General features: G+C 45.4%; 1 protein-coding gene across 1 annotated transcript in view; it reads left to right on the plus strand.

Moving 5' to 3' along the window:
* MEI1 (meiotic double-stranded break formation protein 1) overlaps positions 1 to 27,104 on the plus strand; it is a 40,850-nt gene that overhangs the window by 1,472 nt on the left and 12,274 nt on the right. Inside the window, exons 2-21 of the mRNA XM_019474814.1 lie at positions 28 to 151; positions 2,636 to 2,686; positions 4,586 to 4,659; positions 5,335 to 5,440; positions 6,002 to 6,205; positions 7,463 to 7,593; positions 8,088 to 8,202; positions 8,996 to 9,112; positions 9,658 to 9,757; positions 12,260 to 12,394; positions 12,931 to 13,045; positions 14,626 to 14,744; positions 15,791 to 15,932; positions 17,339 to 17,450; positions 18,521 to 18,581; positions 19,824 to 19,921; positions 20,705 to 20,879; positions 20,990 to 21,137; positions 21,707 to 21,979; positions 25,106 to 25,271. Of these exons, the coding sequence (XP_019330359.1) occupies positions 28 to 151; positions 2,636 to 2,686; positions 4,586 to 4,659; positions 5,335 to 5,440; positions 6,002 to 6,205; positions 7,463 to 7,593; positions 8,088 to 8,202; positions 8,996 to 9,112; positions 9,658 to 9,757; positions 12,260 to 12,394; positions 12,931 to 13,045; positions 14,626 to 14,744; positions 15,791 to 15,932; positions 17,339 to 17,450; positions 18,521 to 18,581; positions 19,824 to 19,921; positions 20,705 to 20,879; positions 20,990 to 21,137; positions 21,707 to 21,979; positions 25,106 to 25,271 (2,566 nt within the window). The remainder of the gene's footprint in view (positions 1 to 27; positions 152 to 2,635; positions 2,687 to 4,585; positions 4,660 to 5,334; positions 5,441 to 6,001; positions 6,206 to 7,462; positions 7,594 to 8,087; positions 8,203 to 8,995; positions 9,113 to 9,657; positions 9,758 to 12,259; positions 12,395 to 12,930; positions 13,046 to 14,625; positions 14,745 to 15,790; positions 15,933 to 17,338; positions 17,451 to 18,520; positions 18,582 to 19,823; positions 19,922 to 20,704; positions 20,880 to 20,989; positions 21,138 to 21,706; positions 21,980 to 25,105; positions 25,272 to 27,104) is intronic.

Here is a 27,104-nt window from a genome sequence, read left to right on the forward strand (position 1 = left end):
TAACGGGTTGTTGTCTCTGATCCGTAGCTGGTGCGCAAGAAGCACGTCCTCTCCCGCCTCCAGGATGCCCTGGCCTGGCAGGCGCTGCCAGCCGTCCAGCTGCTGGCACCGGACGAGAGGGTCTGCGTTCATTTGATAGGAACTCTCTTTGGTAAGAGCTCTGCTGTGGCCTAGTACAGCAGCAGGGAGAAGGCAGGTACCTTTTTTTGAATAGAGGTATAAATGTGAAGCTTCTCCACATTTGAAACAACAACAAAAAAAAAAAGGCAAAGGAATCTTGAGGTACCTAATTCCATACTTCCACCGTTCTGCGTTAGGTGTGTTATTACTCCCTGTGGAAAACTGCCTGTCGTTTGATTTAGAATAGGTTAATTAATTTCCTTATTCACCAAGGAGGAGGATTGTAATGTCCATAAAGCTCTTGCGATTTTCCAAAGTATCTTGACGTACCTTTAAAGTCTTTCTGGAGAACAGGGAGTGCCTGGTGTATGATTCTTCCCTGAATGCCCTCCGTTCTGGTCTCATGCCTTAGTGCTTTCTCATCTTGCTGAACTGTGGCATTATATAAAGATTCATGCAGAAATGAAAATGTGAGCTTAAAAAGGTGTTGCAGGATTTAATAACAAATGTGCAAAATAGGAATCTGCATGGTGGTTTTTTCACACCATCGCATTACGCTTCTAGAAATCCTTGTAGCCTTAGGACTGTAATACCTCCTTCTTTCTGGTGGGTCAGCCTCACAGCAGAATACACTGTTCAGTGGGATGTCAGAAGGTGCCCTTCCAGTAACAGTCTCTGTGATCTTGAACATCTCTTACTGGTTTGCGTTTGCACAGCAGTGCTGTGGGAAAGGTCTTTGAAATGTCTGAAATCTTGACAGAGAAGAAATAATGGTCTAAATGAGGGAATAGTAAGGCAGGAAGAGAACGGTGGAGGGTATGAATGCAAGTGCCTTCAAAGAGCAAGTATACTGGATTCCTTTAATTCCATGATCTCATTTGCACATCACAGATAATTCTTGTTCTTTGGGGGAAAGTGACATAGAAGCCCTTTCCCCTGCCTTGACGCACTGAATAATTCAAGCAGTGTTTTCCCAGTTGATTTTCCAGCACAAACTGTGTTGTGCATGTTTTGGGAGCAGCTTTGTTAGAAATAGAACTTTGTGCAGGCTTAATTCTCTCCGTTGCACAAATTTTTGTTGAGTGCTGTCTGCACACATAGTCCTATACAGATGTGGAGGGAGTGGTGCTTATGGCCAATTCAGTCCTACGCTGTATGACCCTGACACAAAATACCCCAGAAGACAGGGGAGCTGTGCTTGCATTTCAATGCTTTTGTCTGTTTTTAAATAATTATTCTCTCTCTCTTTAAGAAGCTTTGCAATTGGATGGTTTGGGGACAGCTTTGGGATTTTACTGTACTTAGTGTAACTCCTAGAGCAGTTGGAATCCCAGTCCAAGCTTGGGGCTACAAACAATGACGTGTACATTTTGGATAGAGCTTGAATGAACCAAGGATCATTTGATGCAAGAGTGTAAGAGGGACCCCCAAAGGTTTGAGCAATGCTGCGGAGGAAATATTAATAGTAAATTCAGGAAAATACATTCATTTTTGGAGAGAGAATACTGGGACAAGCACAGGCAGAAGACAGAGGGTTAAGAGAACAGAGGTGTAGTGTGGAGTGTTACGTATGAGGAGATGGTGAATTTCAGGTAAGCCTGAATTTCATGCAGCTAATATTGCAATGTTCGCTAATGCTGTATGCAAGTCTTTTCCAAAGTGTGAGGAAGTTACTGAGGATTGGGCAGATGAGGCAGGAAATAAGTAATTTGTTCACCTGCAATGTCATAACATTGCTTTAGTTGGTCAAATTTCTGAGAGATCATGGAGTCTCCGGAGGGGAGGTAATTTGATTGGATATGTTGAAACAAGCGGTTTGGTGTGGCAGAAGTGGGGGTCTGAACCAGATGCCTGATGCTGTAGGTACCTGAAGTTGGAAGGAGGTGGGAGGTAGAGTTTCTCGTCTGTTGTGGTGCAGTAGAGTGAGGCAGTGGCTTATTTTAATATATCCAATCTTACGCTCTCGCTGTACAAATGACTTGTGAAGTGGTGCCTTCAGGTTCAATTTAACGTTTGAATAGTTTCCATATGCTTTAAACCTGGTGTTCAAATTTGGTCTTGGGATTTTCAGTACTGCGGAGGGAGAAGACTGTTTGTGGTAATTGGTATGAACGGAAGACAGAAGGGACAACTCACAGCTGGGCTCTAACTTCTGTCATTCTGAGTGTTGTTTCAGATGTAGAATGTTGGATACATGCAGCGAGATGTGGTGATGGTAGCAGTTACATATTTACTTACATAGGTGGAGCCATTGACTTCAACTATAAAGTACATTAAAAATTTGCAAGAGAACCGAATGCCTTCGTGTCCCTGTGTCCTGCTTATGGAGGGACCTTTTGCGATACTCCCTGAGAGTATCCACCTTCCTCTGACAAAGTCAGGCTGGTGTCATGTGAAGCGGGGAAAACAAAACAGTTCTGAAAAAAAATTGCAGCTCTTTTTACAAGAAGGCATTACAGCGCTGATGATCACAAACAGGAATGAGTTCCATGACTGATTGTGGTTTATCTTTTAGGGATGTTGCATACTGTGGAAGACAGCAGTGCCCTGGACCTATTCGTAGAAGGTGAGAGGCAGGTGCCACGTCTCAATTACTGACAGTTTGTGAAGGGAGGCTCTGTCTTGTCTGATACTATAGTGAGATGCTCAGCTTTTACACAGCTTGAATTAGGAAGAGCATCTATTTTCTATCAATGCAAGAGTGACAAGCAGACTGTTCCAATATTTGGGGGCAGGGGAGTGCGTGCAGATTTAAATATTTAGCATTTCTTTCACAGGTTCTGTGCGTGCCATGAATTTAGTGTCAGATGGGTAACAGTGGTAAACAATGCCTCATCTTTAGCATCTTTGGACCTGACCGAAGTCTCAAAGCAAACGGAAATCTTCTGTAGGCTTCAGTGAGCTTTGGGATCTACTGCTTTCTCCTCAGGACAGAGAGTATTTGGGATTTAGCTGTACAGGCTGCAGATTCCTCTTTGTGAGCAGTCCTTCATTTGAAACGCCTGCAGGGCTGACAAAGGAATCTCTGCAGTCCAGTTAACCTTGGGCATCTCTGCTGAGTCTAGTGATATTAGCAATGCAATCATTTCCTCCTGTCCAGCCGTGAAAGATGAAAGGAGGTGTGACCAGCTCCTTCCAGAGGGGTTTCAGTTTTCAGGCGCTTGCTTGAAATGGTGTTGAAAAGGTGAGAAGTCTTTCTGTCATGTTACCAGTCTGTTGAGAGGTGGATGCTCTCAAACAGAGGAATTTTAACTTAGTGTTACCTAGCTCTTGAAAGTTTTTAGAGATTCTGAGAGTTCAGGGCAAGAAAGGGCCATTAAACCATCTATAAATCACCTGTCTCAAGATATGCCTCCGCTGAGATGCGTAGCTCTTTAGCTAAAGTAGGTCTCCTAGATAAACCGCCAGTATTGCCCTGGATATACCAAGAGATGGTGAACCTAGAAGTCTCTGGTATTTTTTTTTATGATGCTTTCCTAGAATACAAATCAAAAGAGTTTGTTTTTCAAATGAGTCATGCCATGACAGCAAGATACATCCAAGACAGCCTTACCAAATCCTATGGAACACTGTTCTGCACAGTGTCTCAGTAAGGGGGCTATTGTCAAAACTTTATCTGCTGAACATTCAGGTGCCCAGGTTCTAAAAATGCCAGAAGAGGAACTTTGCTTCCTGTAACTGGTCCACTGGTATATGTGTGGAGGCAGGGGCAGCCTGCCAGCATCAGGCAATTCCCTTGTGATTTTGTTAGGGAAACCCAAGGTGATGTGCAGCCAGTGCCTGGTAAACATAGTTTCTTGTTGATTCCTCTTATTAGGACAGAGCTGACAGAGTTCTTAAAGTTGCAGTGAACCAAGAGTAACTGCCCTTACTTGGGGCTGAGGAGGTGAACAGTACCACAAAGGTGACTGGGGCCTTGCTTTCTGGCAATGTATATGGGATAACTGCAGTGGGGAGGAATGGCTGCTAGACTGCACTGTTACCTCAGGGACAGTAGCAGCTGGAGGAGGAGCTCTCAGTCTACATCTAAGGATACTCAGCAGTTTCAGTTCTGATTATCTTCTCTGGAAAGATATGTTTTAAAGGCCGATTTTCGTACTGTAGGAAGCCTGCTGTATTCAATTACCAGAAATTTTTACGCTTTTAAGCCAGGGCTTTGTTTCCTTCCCTTCCTGGTTCCTTATGTTTACTTGGTGTCCTGATGCTCAGTTTGTCCCTTGCCATTCATTTCCATGCATGGTTTGTAGCACAGCTAGAACAGGACTGCTGTAATGTTGCTGCAGAGAGCTCGGGCTGGGCTATCAGAAGTAATAGTGCCAGGAATGCCAATGTTACCCTGCTCTCTCAGCACCTCCGTGCTCATTTAGTTTCTAAGCTCTTTACTCACTGGTCTGCTAAAGCCCTGTGGAAGATGGATTGTGAGTGCTCTTGGGTGTGAATTGCTGATCCTGTTTCTTCTGCCTAGTTCTGGTGCGGCTTGTAGTGGAGCTGAAGTCAGAACAGTACTTACGCTGCATTTTGGATGAAAGCCAAAATGAGGTCAGTGAAGATGAATTCCCTGCCCTTCCTTTCAATCCTTCAGAGGTTGAAGAGATGGGAATGAGTGGCCCTGCAAGACTGCAGCTACTGCGCTGGGATGCAACCTCTCAGCAGTGGGATGTCCTAGGGCCAGCTCCCCTGCTGTGATTTTGGCGGTGTTGATGTCTACCCTGGAGTTTTCCTATTGTTCCCATGATGCCTTGCAGCCATATGGCTTCATGATGCTCTTGTGAAGCTGTATGGCTTCCTCAGATTCTTCTTTTCCTACCTTACTGTTTCAGTGATATGAGGAGCTTTCCCAGCCTGTGCTGTGGGCTCTTGCTCTCTTCATTCCTAAGTTTGTGATGATCCCATGGGGTACAAAAAATTGGGAAGTAGCGAAAGTGGGGAGAAGTTCAGTGGGTTCATCTGCTCATGTAAGAGCTGGAGGGGAGAGAGAGGCAAAGGAGCAACAAGCAAGAGATTTCTTGGATTAATTAAAAGACATTTTGGAGACTTAGTGGTGTGTTCAGGGCTTTCCTGTGGTTTATCCTGAGTGGTGAAGAGGGCCCAGCTTAGGAAAAGATCCTATTCTGGAGGATTATGCATCACCGAGAGCTTGCTGGTTTGGGTGCATTTCTGCCTTTGGACCACGTCCTCACCAGTGAAACATTTTCTTCTCTGTCTCCTCTACAGCTGTGCAAAGCAACTACCATGAGAGGCAGCCTGCCCACATTCACTCTCTTGGGCAAGCTGGCAGATGCCATCCCAGGCTTTGCTGATATACTGGTGATAGAGCACAGTGAGTAATGTGTCATGCCCCACTGAAGGGTAGTATTCACAGCCCTAATACACATACACATGCATGCACTCCCCTGTCACCCGTGTGAATTCATGAAGGTCACACAAGAAGCCTGTCCAGAAGTCAGAGTGGCATTCAGGCCTCCTGGGTTGCAGGTCAGTACCTTCATAGCAGGCTTGTCATTGTGCTCTTAGCCAGCCTGGCAGAACCAGCCTCTCTGAACTGGGGTTTGTGGGTCTGCCTCACAGGCAACATACATTTAGTTTTTCTTTCCTTGGTCCAGCCCCTGGGGATCTGGTGAGCAAGCTTAGCTGTTTGTGGAAGTAGCTGGGATGATGGATCTTCATATGGTGAACAGCAAGCTCCTCTAGCCATTTATTACTGTACCTCTGCTCAGAGGGACAGATGGTGGTGAGCACATCACCTAATTGTGGCATTCATTAATCTGCACACACCAGTCTGTCCAGTGGGCTTTTGCAAGTTTTCAAGGGAAATAGGTTGGTGCTTTTAAAAAGTCAGTTCATCGGTGTGAATGTTTGCCTTTCCTGTTCCTCATGCTAGGTAGTTTAGTGGATCATCTGCTGATGGGCTTGACGTACCCAAATGAAGGTATAAAGGCTGCTGTCTGCTACTTGTATGGCAAGCTGTACTCCTCTCCTGTTGGCACAGAACGGCTCTCAGCACACTTCGAAGAAAGGCTGTGTGGTCTCTTCTTGAATACCTTGGGGCGTGCGCAGACAAAGGAGCTGCAGGTTAATTGTTTGGGTAAGGCATTGCTGAGAGAAACTGCAAGGTGCAAGGGAAGGCTTAGAATGAGGAAGAAATCCTGGGCTGGTTTAGATGCTCTAATGCGGGTTGTTCCCTAGAGGAGCTTTTTGCTGCTTGTCTGAAGCAGTCGATCCTTTCTGTTACTCCATAGCAATCAAATGGCCCAGACCTGCTGCTGAGCTCCCCCAGCCCTCCATTGTCCCTCAAGCCCCACATTTGCCTAGCACTGACTAATCTTCAGAGTCTCTTCAGAGCTTGCACTGTGGCCTGGCCTGTCTCAATTTGATGTTTCATCCTCGGAACAGACCACCCCTCCAAGTGTCCGAATGCAAACACTATGCACGGACAGGTGGGTTTTGTAGAGCAGTGGGATGGAGTCTAACAAACATCATCTTCAGATGTGGGACATCATGTTATTTAGGTTAGAAAGCTAATGTGGAAGTGGCACTTTCTTGCATTTATGCTTCCAACTGCACGTATCAACTGTTGCTGGGGAGCACAATTTCAGCCTTTCTGACTTTGCTTGTTTGTAAACCATCCAGGGAATTCCTTTTTCTTGTAGGAGGTAAGCAGAAACTGGATTGCTCCTCAGATCATCTACTCAGCTACTAGAAATGGATGATGATTCCTTTGAAAGTAGAACTCTATAGCTCAGACAATACCCCTTGTGAATTTGTACTGACAAGTACTGATGATTTGCATCAATACCTGTAGCAGTGCTCTATACTTTTATACTGAGGGCTTTTTTGTGTGTATGGATATCCTTTAGCTAAACACTGCTGCTTCAGTAAGAGCCTGTGAAAGTAGAAGGGGAGGATAAATGCCAGTTCTCTAGGAAGCATTCCAGGGAAAATGTCTAGTTATTTTTGGGTCACTGACTGTAGCTTGGAGAAAAATGCAAGTCAAGAGCTCTCCCAAGAAAGAGTTTAAGGGGTGGGTACTGGAGCACAGAAGACAGTGCGAGTAGAGTGCTCCTGAGATCATGTACCACTGCACCTGCACGTCTCTGAGAAGGAACAGGGAACAGATCAGACCCAGCAAAAAGCATCAGCAACAAGGGCTTGCAAGACATGGGGCTCATGGCAGTATCTGGGGACACAATGAGAAGCAGCTCCCTAAGTGGGAGGTGAGGGCCTTTGTTAGCGCAGGAAAGGGGAGGAAGTTGGCAACAAGTCTTAGGCTGTAAATACTCCTGTGTTAATATAATCCTTGCTATGCCCAGCATGGTGCTCACTCTTGCTCCTCCTTTTGCAGGTTTGCTGAAGGAGCTGCTGAAATCTGACCATTTTGTATCCATTCTTATGAATAATTCAAAGACAGCAGAGGAGTCTGAGAATCCTGACTTTTTAGAAGGGGAAAATCCACTGCCACTTGTCCTCAAAAGGGTGATTGCTGAAGTAATAGTGAATTGTCAGTAGACATAAAGAGTTTGCTGGCCTGTGTTGAATCTTTATCTGAGGCACTCGAGTATGCTGTTGCCAACACCAGCAATAGAGGCTGCAGTGGAAAATGGGGACACCCCCATAGATCACGTCGTTGTTCATTCCTGCATCCTGGAGGGAGGAAATTTTAGTCCTGGCCTCAGCTGATTTTACTCACTCACACTTGAGGTCTGATACAGCACTTGTAGTGCCAACATGACTAAGCATGGGGGCAGAGCTATTCTTACTCATAATCTTCTCTGTTGTGGTTCTCATTTTGCATTTTTTTGAGCTTATTTGGTCCAGTGTTTTAGCTTGCCTTAGCAAGTTTAATCCATGAAATATATGCCAAAAGAGAGATCTTCATTTATGTTTTAAATTTAAAAATGTAGAGGAAACTATTTCCTACTCATATCTGCATAGTTGACTTTCTCATTTCAACTTTTGTTTCCCAACAGCTTTTGTTGACCAGAGATGAGATGTTACAGGCAGCAAGTTCTCACTGCGTGGCTGCAGTGCTGGTTCACTCTCCCAGCAGATATGCTCCTGCTTTTATCCATGCGGATGTCCCAGGTGAAGAAATGAATAGCATCTTACTGTTCATCTCCCAATATCAAAGCACTCCCTGGCTGTTTGTTTTAGGAATCCACCAATGGCATAATGTGTGTGGTGACCATTTTATACCAATAAAAATGGCTAATGTGATTTTAGGAATAGAAGGGGAGAGTAAGTTTTCAACTGAAAGTATCAAAGCAGCTGTCAACAGGCAGAATGGCGTTTCCACAGCAAGAATTTGGACAAGTCCTTGAGGTCAAGGTCCTTCTTGCAGGACCTTAGATACAAGCCTAAACAGACTGGGATTCCATCTTATCCCACTAAATATCGTAAGTTTGCACAGAATTTGGTCTAGGATTTAGCTTTAGAATGCGGTTGTGGGAGATGGTTTATTATTTCTCTGTAATCCCAAAAGACAGGAATGCTTTAATTTTATGAATTCTTTGGGAGATGGAAAAGTTCTGAGGAAGAAAGAGATTGCTGCATCTCTGGTAAAGTTTGCTTTGTGGCTTTTCATTTGTGCCAAAGGCTAGAGCCGCAGTTCAGCTCCTGCCTGCTGAGTTTGTGCTAGGAAGATGCCTGCCTGCGGGACTCTGCTCTCCAGTCACCTTGTTTTGAAGACTAGCATGCCCCCAAGCATCTACTCCGTTCTCCATTCCTGCCATTTCATAATATAACCGTTCTCCCTGTGGCTGTTGCTATGCTTCCTTGTTTCCTCCTCCTTCCTCTGCTCTGTTCTAGGAGCAGCTGTGCCATGCTGTGAGCAGACTGCCTTTTACCAGGGTGACCTTATTTGTGTGTGTGTTTGCAGAATTCCTGTTTGAGTGTCTCCTGTGCAACAGTGAAATTCTCATCTGGTCAGTGTATTGCTGCCTGCTCCTCCTAACTGAAGAGCGCCTTTTCTTCTCAAAGTGTCACACAGTCTATGGTGAGTCATGAACCTTTCTGACTGAGTGACTGCAGTAATAGTGTGGGCATTTGTTGTGCCTCTAGCTGAATTTCAACACTTTACACACAATCACAATTTCCAGTCAGGATGGATAAAGGACTGAAAATGAGTACCTATCAGACATGTTTGTGATGTCCAACATAGCTTGAATTTACAGTGTCACTGTTCTAACGAGTTTCTGATGAGCATGCATTCGTTATAATAGCCAATTATCAGGACTGACACTACCTAAGTTACTATTAGGTGTTTCTGTGGACATGCCAAGAATGGATTTAGGAAGAAAGGCTAAATTCCTTACGTTCTTCTGGACTTACCTCCAGCAGTGGAGGTTGGGGCCTATTATCAGTTGGGGCCTATTATCAGGGAGCTGAGTGAACAGTCAGCAGTTTTGGGCAGTTGTTTCTGTCAGTGGCCGAGAAAAATAATTGTTCAAATCATCCTTCCTTTTATAAATTAATTTTGCTTCCATCCTGGAATTTGGGGTGTTAAAAGCCCTCTCTGTGACTTCTCTTGAACATGTGCAGGCATTGAATCTCTGGTGAGGAGTCTCCAAGATGTCTTGCAGCTGAACAATGTGGAGTTGCACAAACAAGGGCTCCTGCTCTTCACTGAAATACTGAAACGGTAAGGGAGTACCCCCATCAGGCTTGCACAGACAGAGTTTGGTACTCTAAAATGGAGGCTGTGGTGCTTTTGCTTTTTAAGGTTTTTGTCCGAGACCAAGTATCTACAGCCCCAGAGCCTTTGTGTTTGAAAGACGTTGCTGAACAAGTGCATCTCCCTTATTCTTGTGAAGAAGGGCCTGATGGTTGTTTCTGAACCTCCCAGCTTGTCCTCTTTGCGCACGCATCCATCAGTATATCTGCCTCTTCCTGCTTCCTTGCTAATCTGGGAGGTGAAATCTCCTTTCAGCTGTAGATAGAGTAGGAGGGAAGGCTAGGAAGGTCCAGGCTTATGTCAGCAGGCCAGCTCCTGCTAAGTGCGCCTCTGTGACAAGACAGAGGATGCAAATTCCATGGCTTCTAGTCTTGTATCATCATCTGAGCTAAATTCAAACAGCAAAAACAAATTCTAGGCTGAAATATTAATGTCTTCTGTCACTTTTTTCCTCGTTTTCTGCTAAGGAATAACATACCCTGGCTTGTTTTTCTTCTGTGCTTCCTGTTCTTGCCTCTATGATCTTGTTCCCATCCTGTCATGCTAGTGACAGAGTCTTGTTTTTGCCACTTAGTTCCCCCAAGAGAGCCCTTGAGCTGAATTTTGGAAATGTCATATTCAATTTTGTAGCAAGTGGCAGGGTAAAAAGGAGAAGGAAAAGCAGCAGTGCTAGAACAGTGTGATGATGCCAGTGTGGGATCTGTCAAAAAGAGAAACCAGGATGTGGGAAACACTAATTACAGCGTTTATGCTTGTAAAATAAAGAGAACGCTCTGTGCAATTACTCTCATTTTCTAGCACACCCATTCTGTTTCTCTGAGCTTTGCCTTAGAAACTGTTTCATAGTGGGGAAAAAGGGTCTCATCCTCTTGGTTTTTCCTTGCAGCTGGATTCTCTTGTGTAAGCGAGCCCCACACACTGGTGTTCTCCAAGCAGAACGTACTGCTCCCCTTGGCAGTATGTCAGGAATGGTGGGTGGCTCTCCCTGGAGTGCCCCTTGTGTCTCCCAGCACAAACAGAGTGGCAGGCACAGTTTGGGGCCCAAAGATGAGAGGCTGCAGGAAGCTGCAAGAGTGCTGTCCGTCACGCTTTTCTCCCAGGCCCCAAAGGCATCATAGTGCACCATATTGCAAGTGGGTTTGTGCCTCTTGAATGAGTCAGCAATACTCCTCCATCCCTTCCTCCCTGCATGAGTCAGTGAAGACTTTTTTTTTTCCCTGATGTGTTTTACTTCAGAAGGTCAGCAATTAAAGAAGGGAAATACAGAGGACTAATAGAATTACAGTGTAAGTAGAAACAATTTGGAAGTTCAGCACACCACTTATGGCTTGGGCCAGAGGGTGCTCCTGGTGCCCGAGTTCCACAAGGCCTTTTCCTTGCCTTGCCCACCTCACAGCTTTTTCTCACAGCAGAACGTGAGGTGACTGCCAAGCTGGGTTTCATCCCACTGAGTGACTAAAAAGAGTGGTTCTGCCTCTGTTCTCTTTTTGCCCTGTAGCTGGGCTACCAGTGTAATTTCTACTGAAGTTCACTTTCCTCTCCCATTTGTGCATGGGAGCATGTGCTCCTGGCTTGCTTTAGTCAGGCACGTCTGTGAAAACTGAGTAACAGGGAATACATTTGACTCCCAAGTCTGGCTCCTGTCATGCCATGCTGCTTTTCTTGCTTTACTTCAGAGAGGCCCGCTGGCAGGCTGTTAGTGCCTGTTGTCCGCATGTAGCTGCCTGTCTTCCCCCCACCTTCCTGACTGTACGTGATGTGCCAGGAGCCAAATGAGCACAGTCTGCCATTTACACAGCTCTGTCCGATAATGGGATTAATGGCTTGTCATCCCTCCGTGCTCTTGTGCTGACTGCTCAAAGGTGTTGGGCCACAAGGTGATCAGATGACCAAAATGCTCACTATCAAGAAGAATTGTCAAAACAGTTGGATTGTGTTTATTTTCCTGATTACTTTACAAGTTCATGAAAGTCCCTGTCCTTCTGGCAGCATCTGGCATTAGAAGTGCTATAGGACTGTGAAAGAAACTATTCTTATGGCATCGTCCTTTTTCTAGGATGGTGGTGTTTGCTTGTTTACTCAGAAATATGAATTGCCAGATGAACCCACAAATGCCAGAGCAGATGGCCTCAGCATAAAGTCCTAGGCAGAGAGATCACTGTATTTTGCAAAGCCTGTTTTTCTTGTGCTTTTCATGTGAGTGTTCGCTGGTGCGGTCACACAGTTATCCAGGCTGTGGGTTTTTTTCATCATAGCAGGGCTCCAGACCTGCTGAAGTTCACTCTTTGTAGCAAACCCTCCACCTGCTCAAGGTTGAGACTACCTCCTTGAGAGCAGCTGGCTCTGAATACTGAAAAGCATGGCTGGAACCACACAGCTCAGCAGTCCATTTGGTGAAATGAGGAGAGGGCACTACAGTTACTTAACTCTAACAATATTCTCCTTGCTTACTCTGTTTCCTCTTCGCAGGCAACCAGTGGAAATCAAATTATTCACAAACCGAGGTGTGTGTATAGAAGCCATTGATGTTTTGATAGAGACAGTGAACTGCCCAGTGCTGGAGGTGGTAGTGGAGGCTGTGAGAGCTGTGGCAGCTTTCCTGAGGTAGGCAGGAAAGTATTTGCAGGCTTTTCTTCATATAGATCTGTTGATACCATGCTGGTCTCTGCGGCTCCCCTGTGGCTGTGTGGGTGAGTGCGCTCTGCAGTGGGACTTCTGGCTGAGACAGGCGTGGGTACAGCAGAGCTAGCTTCCCACCCGCCTCAAAAGGCTGCCAGGGCAATGAAGCTGTGGTAGGCAGCAAGCTGCTGCAGCAAGGACCTAGCGTCCCAGCCAGGCTTGTACTGTGGCTGCTGTGGCTTTGTCACTCTCTGCCCCAACTGGATAGATGAGAGCAAGCATAAGACTCTGTACAGTCATATGCTTCCTGACTGTAGTGGGAGTGGACAGTGAGGGTGTGTTTGGGTGCACGTGTGGATGAAGGCACTGTTCAGATATTGTGACCTTAGTATGCTGTGCTGGAGAGAAGTGGCAATGGCATATTGCTGTCAGAAGAGCAGTTATTTCTGCTGGTGTTGCCTTCCCAGGTGAAATGTCCCCAGCAGGGAATGTGCATACTGTCTTTGTCTCCGCTTGTTCAGGAAGGACCATCTGAGCTCCCCTCCAGTCCCATATGAAGAGCTGCAGAAGCTGCTGGAGGCAGTGCTGAAGCGATGTGCTGACCTTTCCCCACCACAAAGTAGCAAGAGGCATGCAGTAAGTCAAAAGTTGTTGTTGCTTGTTGGTAGGACCAAGCAGGACAGGGATGATCCTCCTAGCACACTATGTGATGTTGTATATATGTTCCATCCCCTTACCCTACGGCTGTTGGGTTCTCTGGTGTTTCTTTTGATCCTCATGCCTTGAGATGGTATGAATCTTTGTCTTTGAAGTAGCTGAAGATGGATCCTGGTGAATGTTGTCTTTCTAAATCAATGAAGATTTGTGGGGCACCGCTTGAGCACGCTGCTCTCTTTATGTGTCCAGTACTCCAAAGTAATTTCAACTTCCCCTTCTTCAGGCCCCCACCTTGTAGACTGCGTCAGTCAATCTATTGTTTTGGCAATGAACATCTCTTGCTGTGCCTTCAGACTAAGAGGGTCATCATATATGCACTGTGATACCTCAGCAAGGGAGCTGTTAGCCACTCTTTGAACTGCAAATCCTTTCCTGTTCCTGGAATACGTAGGTAGTGTGATGTGCTGGTGGGACCTATGCACTTCTGAGGAGACCCCCCATTACAGATGGCTAGTGAAAGGCTAGCCCCCCATTACAGTGGCTCAGTGAAGGGCTGAGCCTTCTTGCTGTAGGCTTAGAGCCATGTAGGTTTAGATCACACGTCTGTAGTGGCAAGAGCATCTTGCTGGAGTACCAGAGCTCCAAGTGCCTGATGAACTATCTTTAGGCCCAAGTTCTGTGGTACCAGATGTCTGTCTTCTCTGCCTGGAGAAGGCAGAACTGCTTTCTGCCCCACAGGCAGATGTTGGTCAGTCTGTTTGCACACAAGTTTGCTTGGTGTCCCATTCAGAATAAGGAGCTTTGCAGGAAGGAAATTAGGCAGATAGTAAGGACATTCAGGCTATCTTTAAAGGGAGAAAAGGGGAAATGATTGTACCTGTACTAAGGTATCTCAGCATCAAATGGAGAAGGAGAAGGAGTTCTGAACTGCCAGGCACCAATGTGTCGCCGTGCCCTCCTGTGGTAGTATTCGGAGAAGACCACCACAACAGGTTAAGGCTTAAAGGCAGATTTTGAGTTCCAAGTGGTTCCCGGTTTGGGCAAATGATTAACTCTGACGCTGCAGTTGGCTTCTGGCTGAACTCAGTAGGATGCTGTGTGGGAGCAAGAGCTAGTACATGGGTAGTTGCTTACAAATCTGAGCCAAAGTAGAGAACTTGTAAGATTTCACTGCTGAGCAAGGAGAGGAACTGTTCAGCGTTGTCTGAAGAGTGATTGGAAGAAACAAAATTGAAAGAAATACCAGGTTTTCCCAGAATGGTTTGAAGCTCCGTTAGCTGAGCTCTTTAAAACTCAGATTAGACCAAACCATGGTAATACAGACCATAAAGGCAGGGTGGTGCAGAACTAGTAGCTCTGTAACTCTGTCCTCCCTAGGAAGAGCACAAAAGCTCTCTAACACTGTCCTCCCTGGGGAAAGCATAACAGTAAAAAAACAGTTATGTGAAAGAAGTCAGTGAAGTGAAATCTGTTGTTCCTCCTGCTGCTGGTATCAGAGAAGAAAGCTATTTTTTCCAACAGTGAACATAAGATTTTTAAAGACTTCTCTCCTTTAACAGGGTGATCTCCTATTCTCAGTGTCTCAGAGTCACCCAGCAAACAGAACTCTCAGCAGAGTTCCTCAGAGACAGGGCCAGTTCTTGCTCAACACCCTGGAAAGTTTCAGAAATGCTTGCAGGTGAGGACAAGTCAGGGGGGTGGGCAGGTGGGTGGTGTGTGTGTCCATGTCCATCCATCCTTCTGTCCTTGTAACTGAGTTCCTCTACCCAACCCCACCACTGGGGTTGGTACTTGTCAGTGAAACAACAGAAGGAGGGATATATAGTGATAGTGAAAATTTTGTGACACCTGTATGTGTCTCCCAAGAAATTTGCCTGGGACCTATCAGTTTATTTTATGTCTTTGATGTTTGAGGAACTGCTTGAAAATTAGCCAAAACTACTGACAATGTAAGAACTGTTGGAAGGTATGTGTGAAACCATATTCCTGTGCCCTGGGGTATGTGGTCTTACTGCCAGAGGGGATTAACCATTTAACAAATGTGTATCTGCTCCAGATGCTGGCCTTGGATTTGCTCATGTCTGTGACCTGTTACTGCAGGCGGGTTTATAGGCACCAACTTTTCCTGTTTTGCTGGATGAGAGCTATCTGTCACCCTTAGCTGCACAGCAGACGGTGGTAGATGAGTTTGTGTATGAATCTGGATCTGTTGTTAGGAAAGTCTGGCCAACTTAGTTATTTTGCCTTGCATCACTTGCATTTGGCTTGGCTGAGATAATTCAGTCAGAAGCAGGTGTCCCTGTCTGCACTGACCCAGTGTCTTGGGGTGGTGTTAGAGGGCACTCGGGTTCTGTCATGGTTTTTAGATCAGCTGAATGGTCCCCTGGCTGACTTTCATGAGGTTTGCTGTATTGTGCTCCAGGCACTCTGGCCTGGCTGAGAACCTTTAGTCTTGCCACACTAGGGCTTCCCACAGCAGATACTTTCTTCACAGAAGCTAAGTCTTCCTTTCCCAACTTGTACTGTTGTGCAACATTGCTGACTTTTAATAGCTTCACTCAAGAGGTAACTCTGCGTGATTGCCAGATTCCTGTGCTTCCAACCCATCAAGTGTTTGTGGGGTCCTTAATGGTGAAAGTTGTGATGGAAATGTAGTATCTCCTGACTTCCTTTACAGAGTGAGGAGGATTCCTCTCTCCTCTGATATCTGCTGTGTGTTTGTAGGTTAGCAGTGGAATTCCAGAGTGACTCCATGGCCCAGGAGAACGCTTTCACTGCCCCCAACTCTGAGAGCAAGGACACACTGAGCAACTTCTCTGAGTTCCTCTTGAGGATTTGTGACAGTCTCTGCATCCCCATGGTCATGGTAGGGTTTCTTTTGAACTTGGTCTATTCCTTGGGTACCTGGAAAGGTGCTTTCAAGCACCAAGAGTGGGTTGCACAAGTGGTTTTTTTGGGAAGAGAGTATGTAGAGTAAACCAAGAACAGCTGTGGCATTTGCTACCTCTCCAGAGCCAAATGTGGCATTATACAGTTCATGCAAAATGGGCGTGTATGGTCTCAGAGGGTGGAGAAATTCATAAAGCTTCCATGTAGATGGCAGTGTCTTTCTTCAGACTCTGCAATCCCCATAGCCTACCTGCCATGCTATCTAATCCATGGCAGCTCTGGATGTTGCAGAAAATGAAGAGTGCCTGAACTGTTGTTTCCCCTTCTGCCACTTTTTCAAAACTTGCCTGTGTCCCAGAAAGCAGTGGCATTTTGTGCCTGCAATTTCGTTTTCATGCTTCTTTCCAGAAGGTATTGATGAGGCTGCCCAGTCTACACAGCAAGGGCAGTACTAAGCATTGTGCCTTGGTAAGGCCAGGGACATGGGTTAAAAAGGAGCTGTGGAGGGTCGCTTGTGCTTTAGTACTCCATACAGACCTGTCACTAAGATACTTCGAGCAGAATTGTCAAAACAGTGGGACTCTGGTTGTGGTTCCAAATGTTGAGTAAATTTTGCTTGTGCTTTGCCACAGGTTCAGGTGTATGGATTCTTGCAGTTGTTGGGAGCTTGGAGATGTTTTGTTTTGTGTTTTCTTAACCAGTCTCTTGGTAGGCAGCTGCAGTGGCATTGCTGTTCTCCTCCCTGAAGGGAGGGTGTGGTGCATGTCCAGTTTGGCAAAGCTGGAGTCAGTGTGCTGTTTCTTGCTCATTGAACCTGGGTAAAAATCAATGGACTGTGAGAGAATTGTCCAGTGACCTTCTACAAGAGTGAACTGAGTCATTCTGTTCTAAACAGTTTAGGGCTGGACTCTGTAGAGAGCCTGTGTTTGCCACCACTCAATAAAATGCTGAAGCACAGGTGTTAAGTGTTACTGAAGTCAGCTGCACTTAAGCATATGTTCTATCTTGTATGCCATGCTGGAGAATTAGCCATCTGACCTGTAAGAGCAGTTACTTCCAGGGCAATATGGGCAGCAATGTCAGTCGCTGTGCATTAAGGCCTAACTGGTTGCCAGCTGGAATCAGGAAGAAGTTTCTTGTTTGATGTAACGTCTTGCAGAGTTAGCAGCACCGCTCATAACGTTGGCAGAGCAGAGTGTTAGTTGCTTTCAAAGTGCTCTGTAAGCCTGTGTACTTGCTGCCAGGCACTTTGGTAGAAGAACTGTTACTCCATATGTTTGGATTTAGAAATCAAACTTTCTGGGTGGGCAGGAGGCCGGAAGAAAGCTGCTGCTTTCAGTGTTTATTGCATATCATGCACCTGATCTTTTCTTCTTTTCACAGAACTACCTGGAAAGGGCTGTCAGCCCATCAGTGATGGAGGTTTTCATCTCAACACTTAATACCCTCTTTACAGTGGTGCCAAACATGCGGAATAAGTTCTCCAAAAAGCTGGGTATGGGGGTAGTGTGGGATCATGTTCTCTGTGCTCTTAACTTAACTGATGGAACTTGCTGCTACTGCATATTACTGAGGCAATGAGCTTAACGAGACTTTATGTGGAGGATTGTATTACATGTTTATATGAGTAAGAATAGAGTGCGCAGTCATGTTCAGCAGGATGAAAAAGTTATTTGGTCTAGCAATGATGATGGGACAGATTTTATTTTAGATAAGTTGTGTCAGCTTTACCCTTTCCTCTGGAATATTCAGAATTGGCTGTTCCTGTAGACAGGATTATGCTGGAATTGTTGGTGGGATTTTACTATGTAGGAATCCTATTTACTCTATGTATTCCTTACTCTTTGCACATCAGAGAGGTGATGTAGAGAATTCCTCTATTCTAAACACGTGAAGCTGGCAAATCTTCCCTTCTCCTCCTGAGAAAACAAATCAATCTCAGATACTCCCCTCCAAACCAAACTTGGAGTAGTTTGCTTTGGGAGAGAAAGCCTAACAAACGTATTCTTACTGAGACGGCCTGCCCTGTTCACCAGGTTTGCGTGGAGATGTGTGGGGATGGTTATGGGACCTGCCTACTCTTTTCCCTTATTGTACACGTGGTCTAGCAGATGATGGGACAGATTTTATTTTAGATAAGTTGTGTCAGCTTTACCCTTTCCTCTGGAATATTCAGAATTGGCTGTTCCTGTAGACAGGATTATGCTGGAATTGTTGGTGGGATTTTACTATGTAGGAATCCTATTTACTCTATGTATTCCTTACTCTTTGCACATCAGAGAGGTGATGTAGAGAATTCCTCTATTCTAAACACGTGAAGCTGGCAAATCTTCCCTTCTCCTCCTGAGAAAACAAATCAATCTCAGATACTCCCCTCCAAACCAAACTTGGAGTAGTTTGCTTTGGGAGAGAAAGCCTAACAAACGTATTCTTACTGAGACGGCCTGCCCTGTTCACCAGGTTTGCGTGGAGATGTGTGGGGATGGTTATGGGACCTGCCTACTCTTTTCCCTTATTGTACACGTTCTGTGCTCCTTTGACATTTTTGTCTTGCTTTCTGTTTAGCATCCTGCTCCTTCATCCGGCTGACACTGGAGCTGAAGGCCAGATTTTGCTCTGTACAAAGGTATTGTGATGTGTGTATTGTGAGCGAGTCAAAAATTTCCAGATGGGAAAGCAGATCATGCCTTATCTAATGCACCTGATTAGGCAAGATGGGAGGCTGAAAGACTCAAGAGTGGTTGTATCTTATTACAAAATGTAAATGGTAACTGACAATGGAAAAGCTGGATGTGGGAGAAGGGAGAAGCAGTTGGGTAGGGGGCGGGTGGATTTATACAGCGTTGTGAGAATTCTGTGCTCTGTCATGAGCTGTGCAGATAGAGATAAAGCAGCCTGACTTTGGAGTAGTCAAATCAGTGGGTGTTTTGAAAAGAAGTAGCAGTAGCATCAGTTCCATCTGAGCTCTGGCTTCCTAGGCCCGTATTACCACTATCTTTGTTGCTCATGGTGTGATAATGTATAAGAAATGAGAGGGAGGAGGAAGACTTCAACAGCAGACATTGCAAAGGGTCTTCAGTAGCAGAGGCTATGATTTCTAGGTTGAGAAGCACCTGGGGAGACTTTCTGTGGGTCTGCAGAGATGTTTTACCTCCTCTTTCCTGTGACTGCATCTCATTAAAAGAGTAAATAAAATACACAGCACCCCTAGTCCAGGTTACCACTGTGGAACTTAGAGTGAGGATGTTTGTGCCTGTCAATGGTGTGTGTGTGGGGGGATCTAGGCCTCTGAATACAGTAGTGTGGGGCACCAAGGATGGCATGTTACAGTGCAAAGATGTTTGGTTATGTCCTATTCTGCAAGGAAATCACTGGAGAGAGAGAAATAGAGCTGTTCTCACCCTTTTAGTTAACATTTTGGCATTCTTCTTTGTTCATCCCTGGAAACACCATTGCTACAAAATCTCATTACTGGTGTTTGCAGTGGAATCAGGTATCGCGAGCCACCCTCAAACACCTCCCATTCTCTGCAGTGTTAGGGGTCCTGCCCTTACAGGACTCCCCGTGTGTACCAGGTATGATGATTGTGAGAGTACCCCACTGTATTCATATTGTCCCAAGGTATGTGAACACATTCACTGTCGTCACCGCGCACACCTGCCACATCTGTGAGCTGACTTTGTGAAGTTCCTTTGGGAACTTCTCATTTTCTTGGAAGCCCGGGTTGGCTCCTGGAGTCTTGTTGTGATGGGGCAGGTGCTTATATGTGATCATTAAACTGAGGCTCTGGCAGACAGTGTGTGATATTAGAAGTATGAAGAGGATGTTTCTAGCCTTCTTCACTGTATCTTTCTGCTCTTCTTCACAGTAATCCTGCCTTGAATCAGGCCTGTTCCAGCTTCCTCTGCAGCTTGTGCCTGAGCCTTTACTCTGCCACAGAGAAGGAGAGAACTTCTTCTCAGGAGGGCAAGTCTGGGGAAAGAGACAAATTGCTTTATTTAGTTTGAGGCCCTGCCACCCTCTATTTAGGCAATAGGTGCAAAAATAATAAAAAAAAAGACAAAGGAGGAGGGAAAGGAGGACACACATAAGCCCTATTTAAAGATTTTTTTTTTTCCCCCAGCTTTTTTTTAAGATGGTCCAGCAAGGAGATAACACTCAGAGAATGCCTTTTGAAGAGTTTGGAACCCTACCTGAAAGGATATGTTTCATCCGCCTATGGTTTTGTTTACATGGTGACATTTATTAGTACAACTGTGCATGGCTTAATTGAAACACTATTACTTGCCACATAGTCACCCTTATCTGCAGATTAAGGTCATTTTTTCCTCTGGCATACTCTATAAAGCTTTCCTGTCTGTACTGTAACTTTCCACAATAGGTAAGTCCCAAATAAATGAGATTAAAGTTTCCACATCACAAAAGCCACTTTTCCCACTGGCAGTAGTCACCGTACAGGCAGCATCAGCAAAGAGCTGGGAACCTCAAACAGAAGTGTCTTTTCATCCTCAAAGCCAACTCCATTAAATCATGTCTCACACCTCTATTCATTCCAAATCATAGAGGTGCACTTGCTGTATGCAGGCTGTGGGGTAGTAGGTTGGCTTTGATATTTCTTACATCAGGAGCTTCCCTAATTTAACGTGCTTGAGTTAGGGCGGGCAGATGCTTCCATTTCCCTGTTCCACTCTGCTTTGTTGTAGACATTCCTTATCACTGCCTGCCTGCTCATACTAGTTTTATTTCTAGAGCAAGAGATGTCTGAGCTCCTGCAGAAGGGTCTGCCTCAATTAAACTATACCGTTGCTGAAAGCCTTCTCCTCCTGGCTGAAACCCCTGAGCCTTTCTCTTTGGATCAGTCTCTTTGCAGCCACCAGCATTGCTTCATACTACTCTTACACTTTGCCTACACCCTTGGGGACAGGTGAGCCAAGAGTATACAAGGCAAGTGGTTTTGTGGCCATTACATACCATGTATGGGTGGGTAAGGCATGTCTAATGTTCTTGTTTCCACTCCAATCTCCTTGAATGCAGGTTTGTCCCAGAAGCAGACTTATTTTTAGCCATAAGAAATTTCCTCCTATCAGCACAAGACCATGGAGTCTGTCCCCCTCCATACATACTCAGAGCTGCACTTTACCTCCTTGCTGTCTGTCAGGACAAAGGCAAAGTCCTGGACTTGGTAAAAGAAGATTTCATTCCTACCTCTTGGACCATTTTTGTTGAAACTAAGGTTTCTCCCCACTCCCATCAACCCTCTTGCAGAAAGTATTTTGACACAGGTGGTGAGTGGTGAATGAGTGAAGAGAGTGCAGTGCATCTACACTCTGGAAAGTTAACTGTGAAAAGCCACTAGGGAATATAGATTTGACTGAATAAACTTGTGTATGTGTGGGAAGTGTAAATGCGTTGGATAGGCTGTGAATTCACATACGGAATATAATAAATTTCATAGCTTCAGTCTCCTGAACACATCTACAGCCTCTGCAGCAGGCTTTCTAGTGTTCCCATATGGCTCTTTGCTGCTGCACAGCTTTGAGCACTGTATAAAGCCTACAAGTTTCTTAGCTTTTGTGATGCAAATGGGCTTCACAAAATGATGTTTAACTGATATAATTGATTGTCTACTTAAAAGACAGTGTGACTGTTTCTCACAGTAAACTCTCATCACTTCAGCTTTTCGATATTCAGTATCTAGTGATTATTTTGTTCTCTCTCCCCCTCCCCCTTTCCCTCCCACACACTTACCAGAGGTCATTGTGTACCCTAAGGAGGATCCTGGATAATCTTCCAGATCTGAGCTTGGTCTACGTCCATTGTCCTCTCCTGCTGAAATTCTTCCTGCGCTACCCTGAACTTATGGGGAGATTTGGACATCAGGTCCTCCAACTCTGGTTTTCCTGGGGAGACTGCAAGCAAACTGAAACTGAAGAAGCCGGTTTTGGCATGTCTGATCAGCTGAACAGTGCTAACCCATTACTTCCCATTCTGAAGAGCAATTCCAGCATTTTACTTATTTTACTGGTATGTGACTTTCACAAGGACAGGCTGCTATCCTGGCCCTGATTTAGGGGGCTTTTTGGTTCTTAAAGCTCTTAGTGCTGTTATGAGGCCAAGGATTCTGCTAGAAGGGCCCATGTGTGTATACGCAGACTTCTACCTCCCAGGGAAGCCTGATATGGAAAATGGGACTGTGTATGTGTGTTAGCTCTTTCTCTGTCATCCATCCACTGTGATAGAAAGGGATCTTTTGAGAGTTGGCTAGGAAGGGATCTGAAGGGTGCTGCTGATGTATGCCATGAAAAACCCCATTCCTTTCTCTATCCAGGTATACAACTGGGTACTCCAGATTCTTCTGTGGCAGCCTTTCAAGAAGCTGTTTTGCTAATTTGGGAGCAATGGTTTACTACTGACAGATGAGAAGGGTATGAGGAGCAAAGAACTTTGAAAAAGCAGCATGCAGAAAACAGGTCTTGAGGGCATGGCTTTCTGTTTGCTCGGAGTTTTAATTTTGTTTGTTTTTTAACTGGAGAGTCTTGTCAGAGATTTTTGCAGTACTCTTGAGTTTTCAAGACTGCAAATAGCATGTTTTATTGCTCTTAAAAGATACAATAAAAATCTTGGAGCAGGGAAAATTAATCAGTGCAGGGCAGAAAGGGACCTTGAAGTAGCAGGACTAGTGTGTTTGCCTTTAGCTGGTGTAATGAGCTCTCTTAACCTACGTAATCATGACAGAATCCAGGTCCTGATGGCTGCTCAGAGGCCTTCTCTCACTTCCACGTCTCCCACCTGCCCTGTCACCCCTCCCCATCAGTGGCCACTTGTCCCATGACTGTTCAGCCAGTCACATAGTAAATACTTGCTAACATTTCCACACAAGAACATGAGATTTGCCTGTAAGGGCAAAAGCTAAGAGCTGTGATGTTTCTTCTCCAGCCTGTTAGAGAAATTAAAGCTATGTATCACTGAGAATAGAAACCCATGTCATCAGGCAGTGAAGAAGCAAGGTTTGGTTCTGAGTGGACACCTATTGGGCATTACAGACTGGCATGTATTTGTTCTGATCTAAGAGGCTGTGAAGTAAATTTTAGTATCCCAGGTTACTGAAATGACTGACAGGAGGGCTGTCGCATAGGGCAGTTCTTTCACAGTTAGGGTGATATTGCAGAGTAGCTAGCAACATCCAGGCATTTGACACCATTGCAGAGGATTAGTAAAAGTGATCAGTGAGTTGACATACCAGTACAAATTAAGGAGGAGAAGTGTCCCATGAGACTTGCCTACGCTGTTACCTTTGGCAGTAGTTCTGGAACCTTCATAAACTAAAGCAGATGTATACATCACAGGTCTATCAATAAGCAAAAGAGAAACAGTGGCTCCTTCCCTGAATGGTACAGCATTCCTGCTTTTCCTTTTCTGTCTTGCCATGTGCTCTTGCAGTAATAAATTAATTTAGCTCTGTCCCGGTCTTTAAAGTCAGTTGTAATAAATCACAGGCTTTGACAATTCACCTTTCAGTTGGGGAAAGGCATAATCAATCTGAATTTAGATGGGCTAATAAAACAGTGCAATATTCTGGGATAAATATACTGTCAGATGTAAACAAAACTTATGAGGTGAATAACCTCAGCCTGAGAATGCACTAGTAAAATGGAAAGGCCTCTGCATGGTACAGTGAAACAAAAATGAATGTCCTTCCAAGGATAATTTATTTGCTTATCTGCTTTTAATAATTGTCTGGATTAGATAGAACAGATGGTTAGTGGCTTCATCTGAGACCTTGAGCTCCTGAGTAGGAAGGAAGATGTTAACACAGTGATGCATTTACCAGGACCAGGAAGGCTGTGGCCCTTGGTTAGTGCCATTTTGTGCTGTGTGTGTTCATCTGGGGGTGAATATAGTCATGATCACACACTGTCCCACTTGTCTTCTCCATGCTCCAGATCTGAGCTGCTCTCTCAGAGAATGGAGATAGGCTGACTGACAGATTACATTCCTGAATGTCATATGGAGCAGATCTATGTCAGCAGAGCCGATTGTGCAGACAGCTCCCTGCCTCTTATTCCTGCCCCTTATTCCTGAAGGTCTCAGATATGGGCAGGAATCAGGCTCGGAACTAGAGAGGTTTTTATGGCACAGGCAGCCTGTTCTTACCTTAACTGCTTTCCTTGGGTATGGGGTCCCACAGCCATTTCCTCTCCATCACCCCAGTCTGGATGCATGGCTGCTGTGTGATAGGGGAAGGCAGCTGGAAAAGGCAGTAGCCTGTCCTGGCAGGTTGTAGGCTTGGTTGCTGAGACCAGTTTTCTGTTTACCTCTTGCAGCTGTACCATTTGCAATGCAGTAGCCAGGACTACTGGGGGAGGAGAGGAAGGGTAGTGCTGACATAATACATGTTGAGATGATCATATTATGTCAGCACTACCAGGCGTTTTCTGCCTGATCTTTATGGAACTGCATCTGTACGTGCCGTGCAGGTGAATTTAAAGTTAAACACCTTAACATTCGAAGTATGCTCAAATTAAGGCTATTGGCTGTGGGATTCAGCTCAGAGACTCCAGACAGAGCTCTGTAGTCAAGAAGCAGGCTTGTGGGCTGAATGCTGTGTACACGACTCTTCCATTTTCCATGACTGAGTGATTGCTTGTCTGGTTTATGTACATTTCATGCAGTTTAGCTGTTATGTTGCTACTGCAGATACAAGGCCGCCAGCCTTTTGAAAATGAGTAACTATGGACTGACTCATAAGCTTGATTTTAGGTAAGCATCTTCAATATGCAACCTGATTTTTCAAAACAACAAGGAGAGCAGAAGTGCCAGAGGCTCTGTCCTCTTGGAAATGGGGCCCTGGCTTTAGGATCTCACTTGTCTAAAACTTTGACCTTAAATGTACATTACCCCTACACTTGTGTGCTGGATGGGAGTTACACAGCCAAATGCATTCTTTAAACAGGATATTACTCAGAGGTGCCTATCAGATGAGAGTCCGTCTGCTTTATTCAGTTCTCTATTTAATCAGGACATACTTAACCTGAACGGTGCTTTATTAGGCTGTTTCCCAAGGCACCAGATTAGCATAATGGTATTAAATAGTGGTGACTTCTGCCTAATCAGGGCAGAAAGATAATGTGTGTGCTTCTTCCCTTGCAGGACCTGGTCTGCTCAAGCTCCGTGGAGGTGGCTTGGAAGGTGTTGATGACTCTAAGGACCTTCCTGGAAAGAAATGAGGATGTCCTTGTCTGTGACCTCCTCCGGAGTCAGTTCCTACAGATTCTGCAGCAGCTGCTGGTAGAGAGCAGCTCAGCCTCCTTACAAGGTGACTCCCCTCTGTGACTTGGTCTTGCTTTAAGATCAACTAGCAGGGTTGATGGCTGAAGGGATGCAGTCTGGGATAAAGTGTTTTTGAACTGCTGATGTAGCTTCAGTACTTATCTGCTTGAGGAAATTTATGGACAGAACTGTGCTGGTTTAGTTTCCTTCTCCAGAGATTCTTGTTTTGAAGTGAGAGAGTCTTTTTCTGATTTAGGTTGTTCTGGCTTCAAACTGTGATTGTTAAACCGAGGCAAGGTTTTCTTATACTGTTGTAAGTGTTCAAGTGGAGAGCTGTGCTGGTAAATCTCCCAGCTTGAACAGGGGCTCAACTGGTGACTGAAAGACATCCTCCTTTTTGCCTCTTCTGTGTGCAAAACAGCTTGATGTGCCTGAGTACACTTGGTTCCCAGGGCACAGGGACCAGGAGCAGAGATTGTTTGAATCATTCATGATATTGATCTCCAAACAGCAACTGTGGTATTACCAGATCTCATAATTCTATTAAATCTCTCAAAGATTTAGCAGGGTTGTGGCTGAGTCAAATCCCTCTGTTTTCCTACTAAGCCCTGGCTGTGGAGTTGGGACTATTGGGACTGTTGTCCCATCATGAACAGTACTGTGCAAAGCAGTCTGTGAGCTTGAACTGGAAAAAGGGAGCAATGCTAGGATGTCCTTGGCTCCCCTGGGATAGGGGCCCAGCACAGCTTTTGCTTGTTCCTGAGGGGGCCGCTGACACTTGTAACAGCCTTGCTCTGTTTGGGGTGTTTTGCTGTGTGGCAGCTGGGATGGAAGCAACAAGAGGGAAAGTGTTTTTGACTTGCCTCCGGCAAAGTCAGTAGGCTGGAGAAGAGAGGGGTTGAAAGCGGGAGCATGGTAGAGCATGAGGCTACAAGGTTATGGATAAAGAAGGCAATGTTGGCATCTGCCAGATCTGATCTTGTTTGGAATTGTGCACATTTGGAGTTGTGGTGTCCCTCTGTCACTGATCTAGGGGTGCCAGGGGCTGTGGGGAGGGAGAGTGTCCATTTTCTGTTGCGGGTATCAGACCTATTCCTCCAAACCGCTGGTGATGGAGACAGGAGGCTGGGCTTGAGGGGCTTTTGCAAGATTAGAGCCCTTCTGCTGTGTCTAATATCCCCAGCTCCTCTTCATACTGCCTCTTTGAACTCGTTAGCTGAGTTACTGGCAGCCCCATCCAGAAAGTCAAACACCAGATGTACTCTGGAGACGTGACTTGCTTGTCTCCCAGCACACAGGCAGCTCTCTGTGAGGTCTGGGGCAGATAAGTCCAGGGGATCTGCATCCCTGTTCAAACAGTATCCTGCTCTTAGACAACAAGAAGGCCCAACAGTGGGACTCTATCAAGAGTATGTTAACATTAAAGACACCCGTAAATGTTTCCTCCTCAAAACTGAAAACTCCTGAGTAAAGGCATGTGAACACATGTGAAGATGTTTTCTGGAGGCGATAGTTGCTTGCTGTAGGTATGGCTATATACAATGCAAAATCTTTACCTGTTTACAGTGCTGCAGAAGAGTGAATATACTGGGGGAGGGTTGCCCTGGGGAGTTGGTGGTCTGAGCAGCTCCACTCTACTCGCGTACAGACCTGCCATTTGGGGCTCTCACCTCTGCTCTGGTCTCTGCTCTGCCCTGCAGGGCATGATGGACAGCATTTTCTGGCCTCACAAGATGCTGGAGAACAAATGCTGTGCAGCAGAGTGCTCTGGGTGCTGGGCTGCTGTCAAAGCATGGGCTGCCAGTGATGGTCAAGTAGATGGGAAGAGGGCAGTCTGCAAAGGGCTGGTGACTTCTAGCTTATTAGAGGTCAAATTGAA

Source organism: Aptenodytes forsteri, unplaced genomic scaffold (assembly GCF_000699145.1).
Source record: "Aptenodytes forsteri isolate BGI_AS27 unplaced genomic scaffold, ASM69914v1 Scaffold284, whole genome shotgun sequence".
Lineage (NCBI taxonomy): Eukaryota > Metazoa > Chordata > Aves > Sphenisciformes > Spheniscidae > Aptenodytes > Aptenodytes forsteri.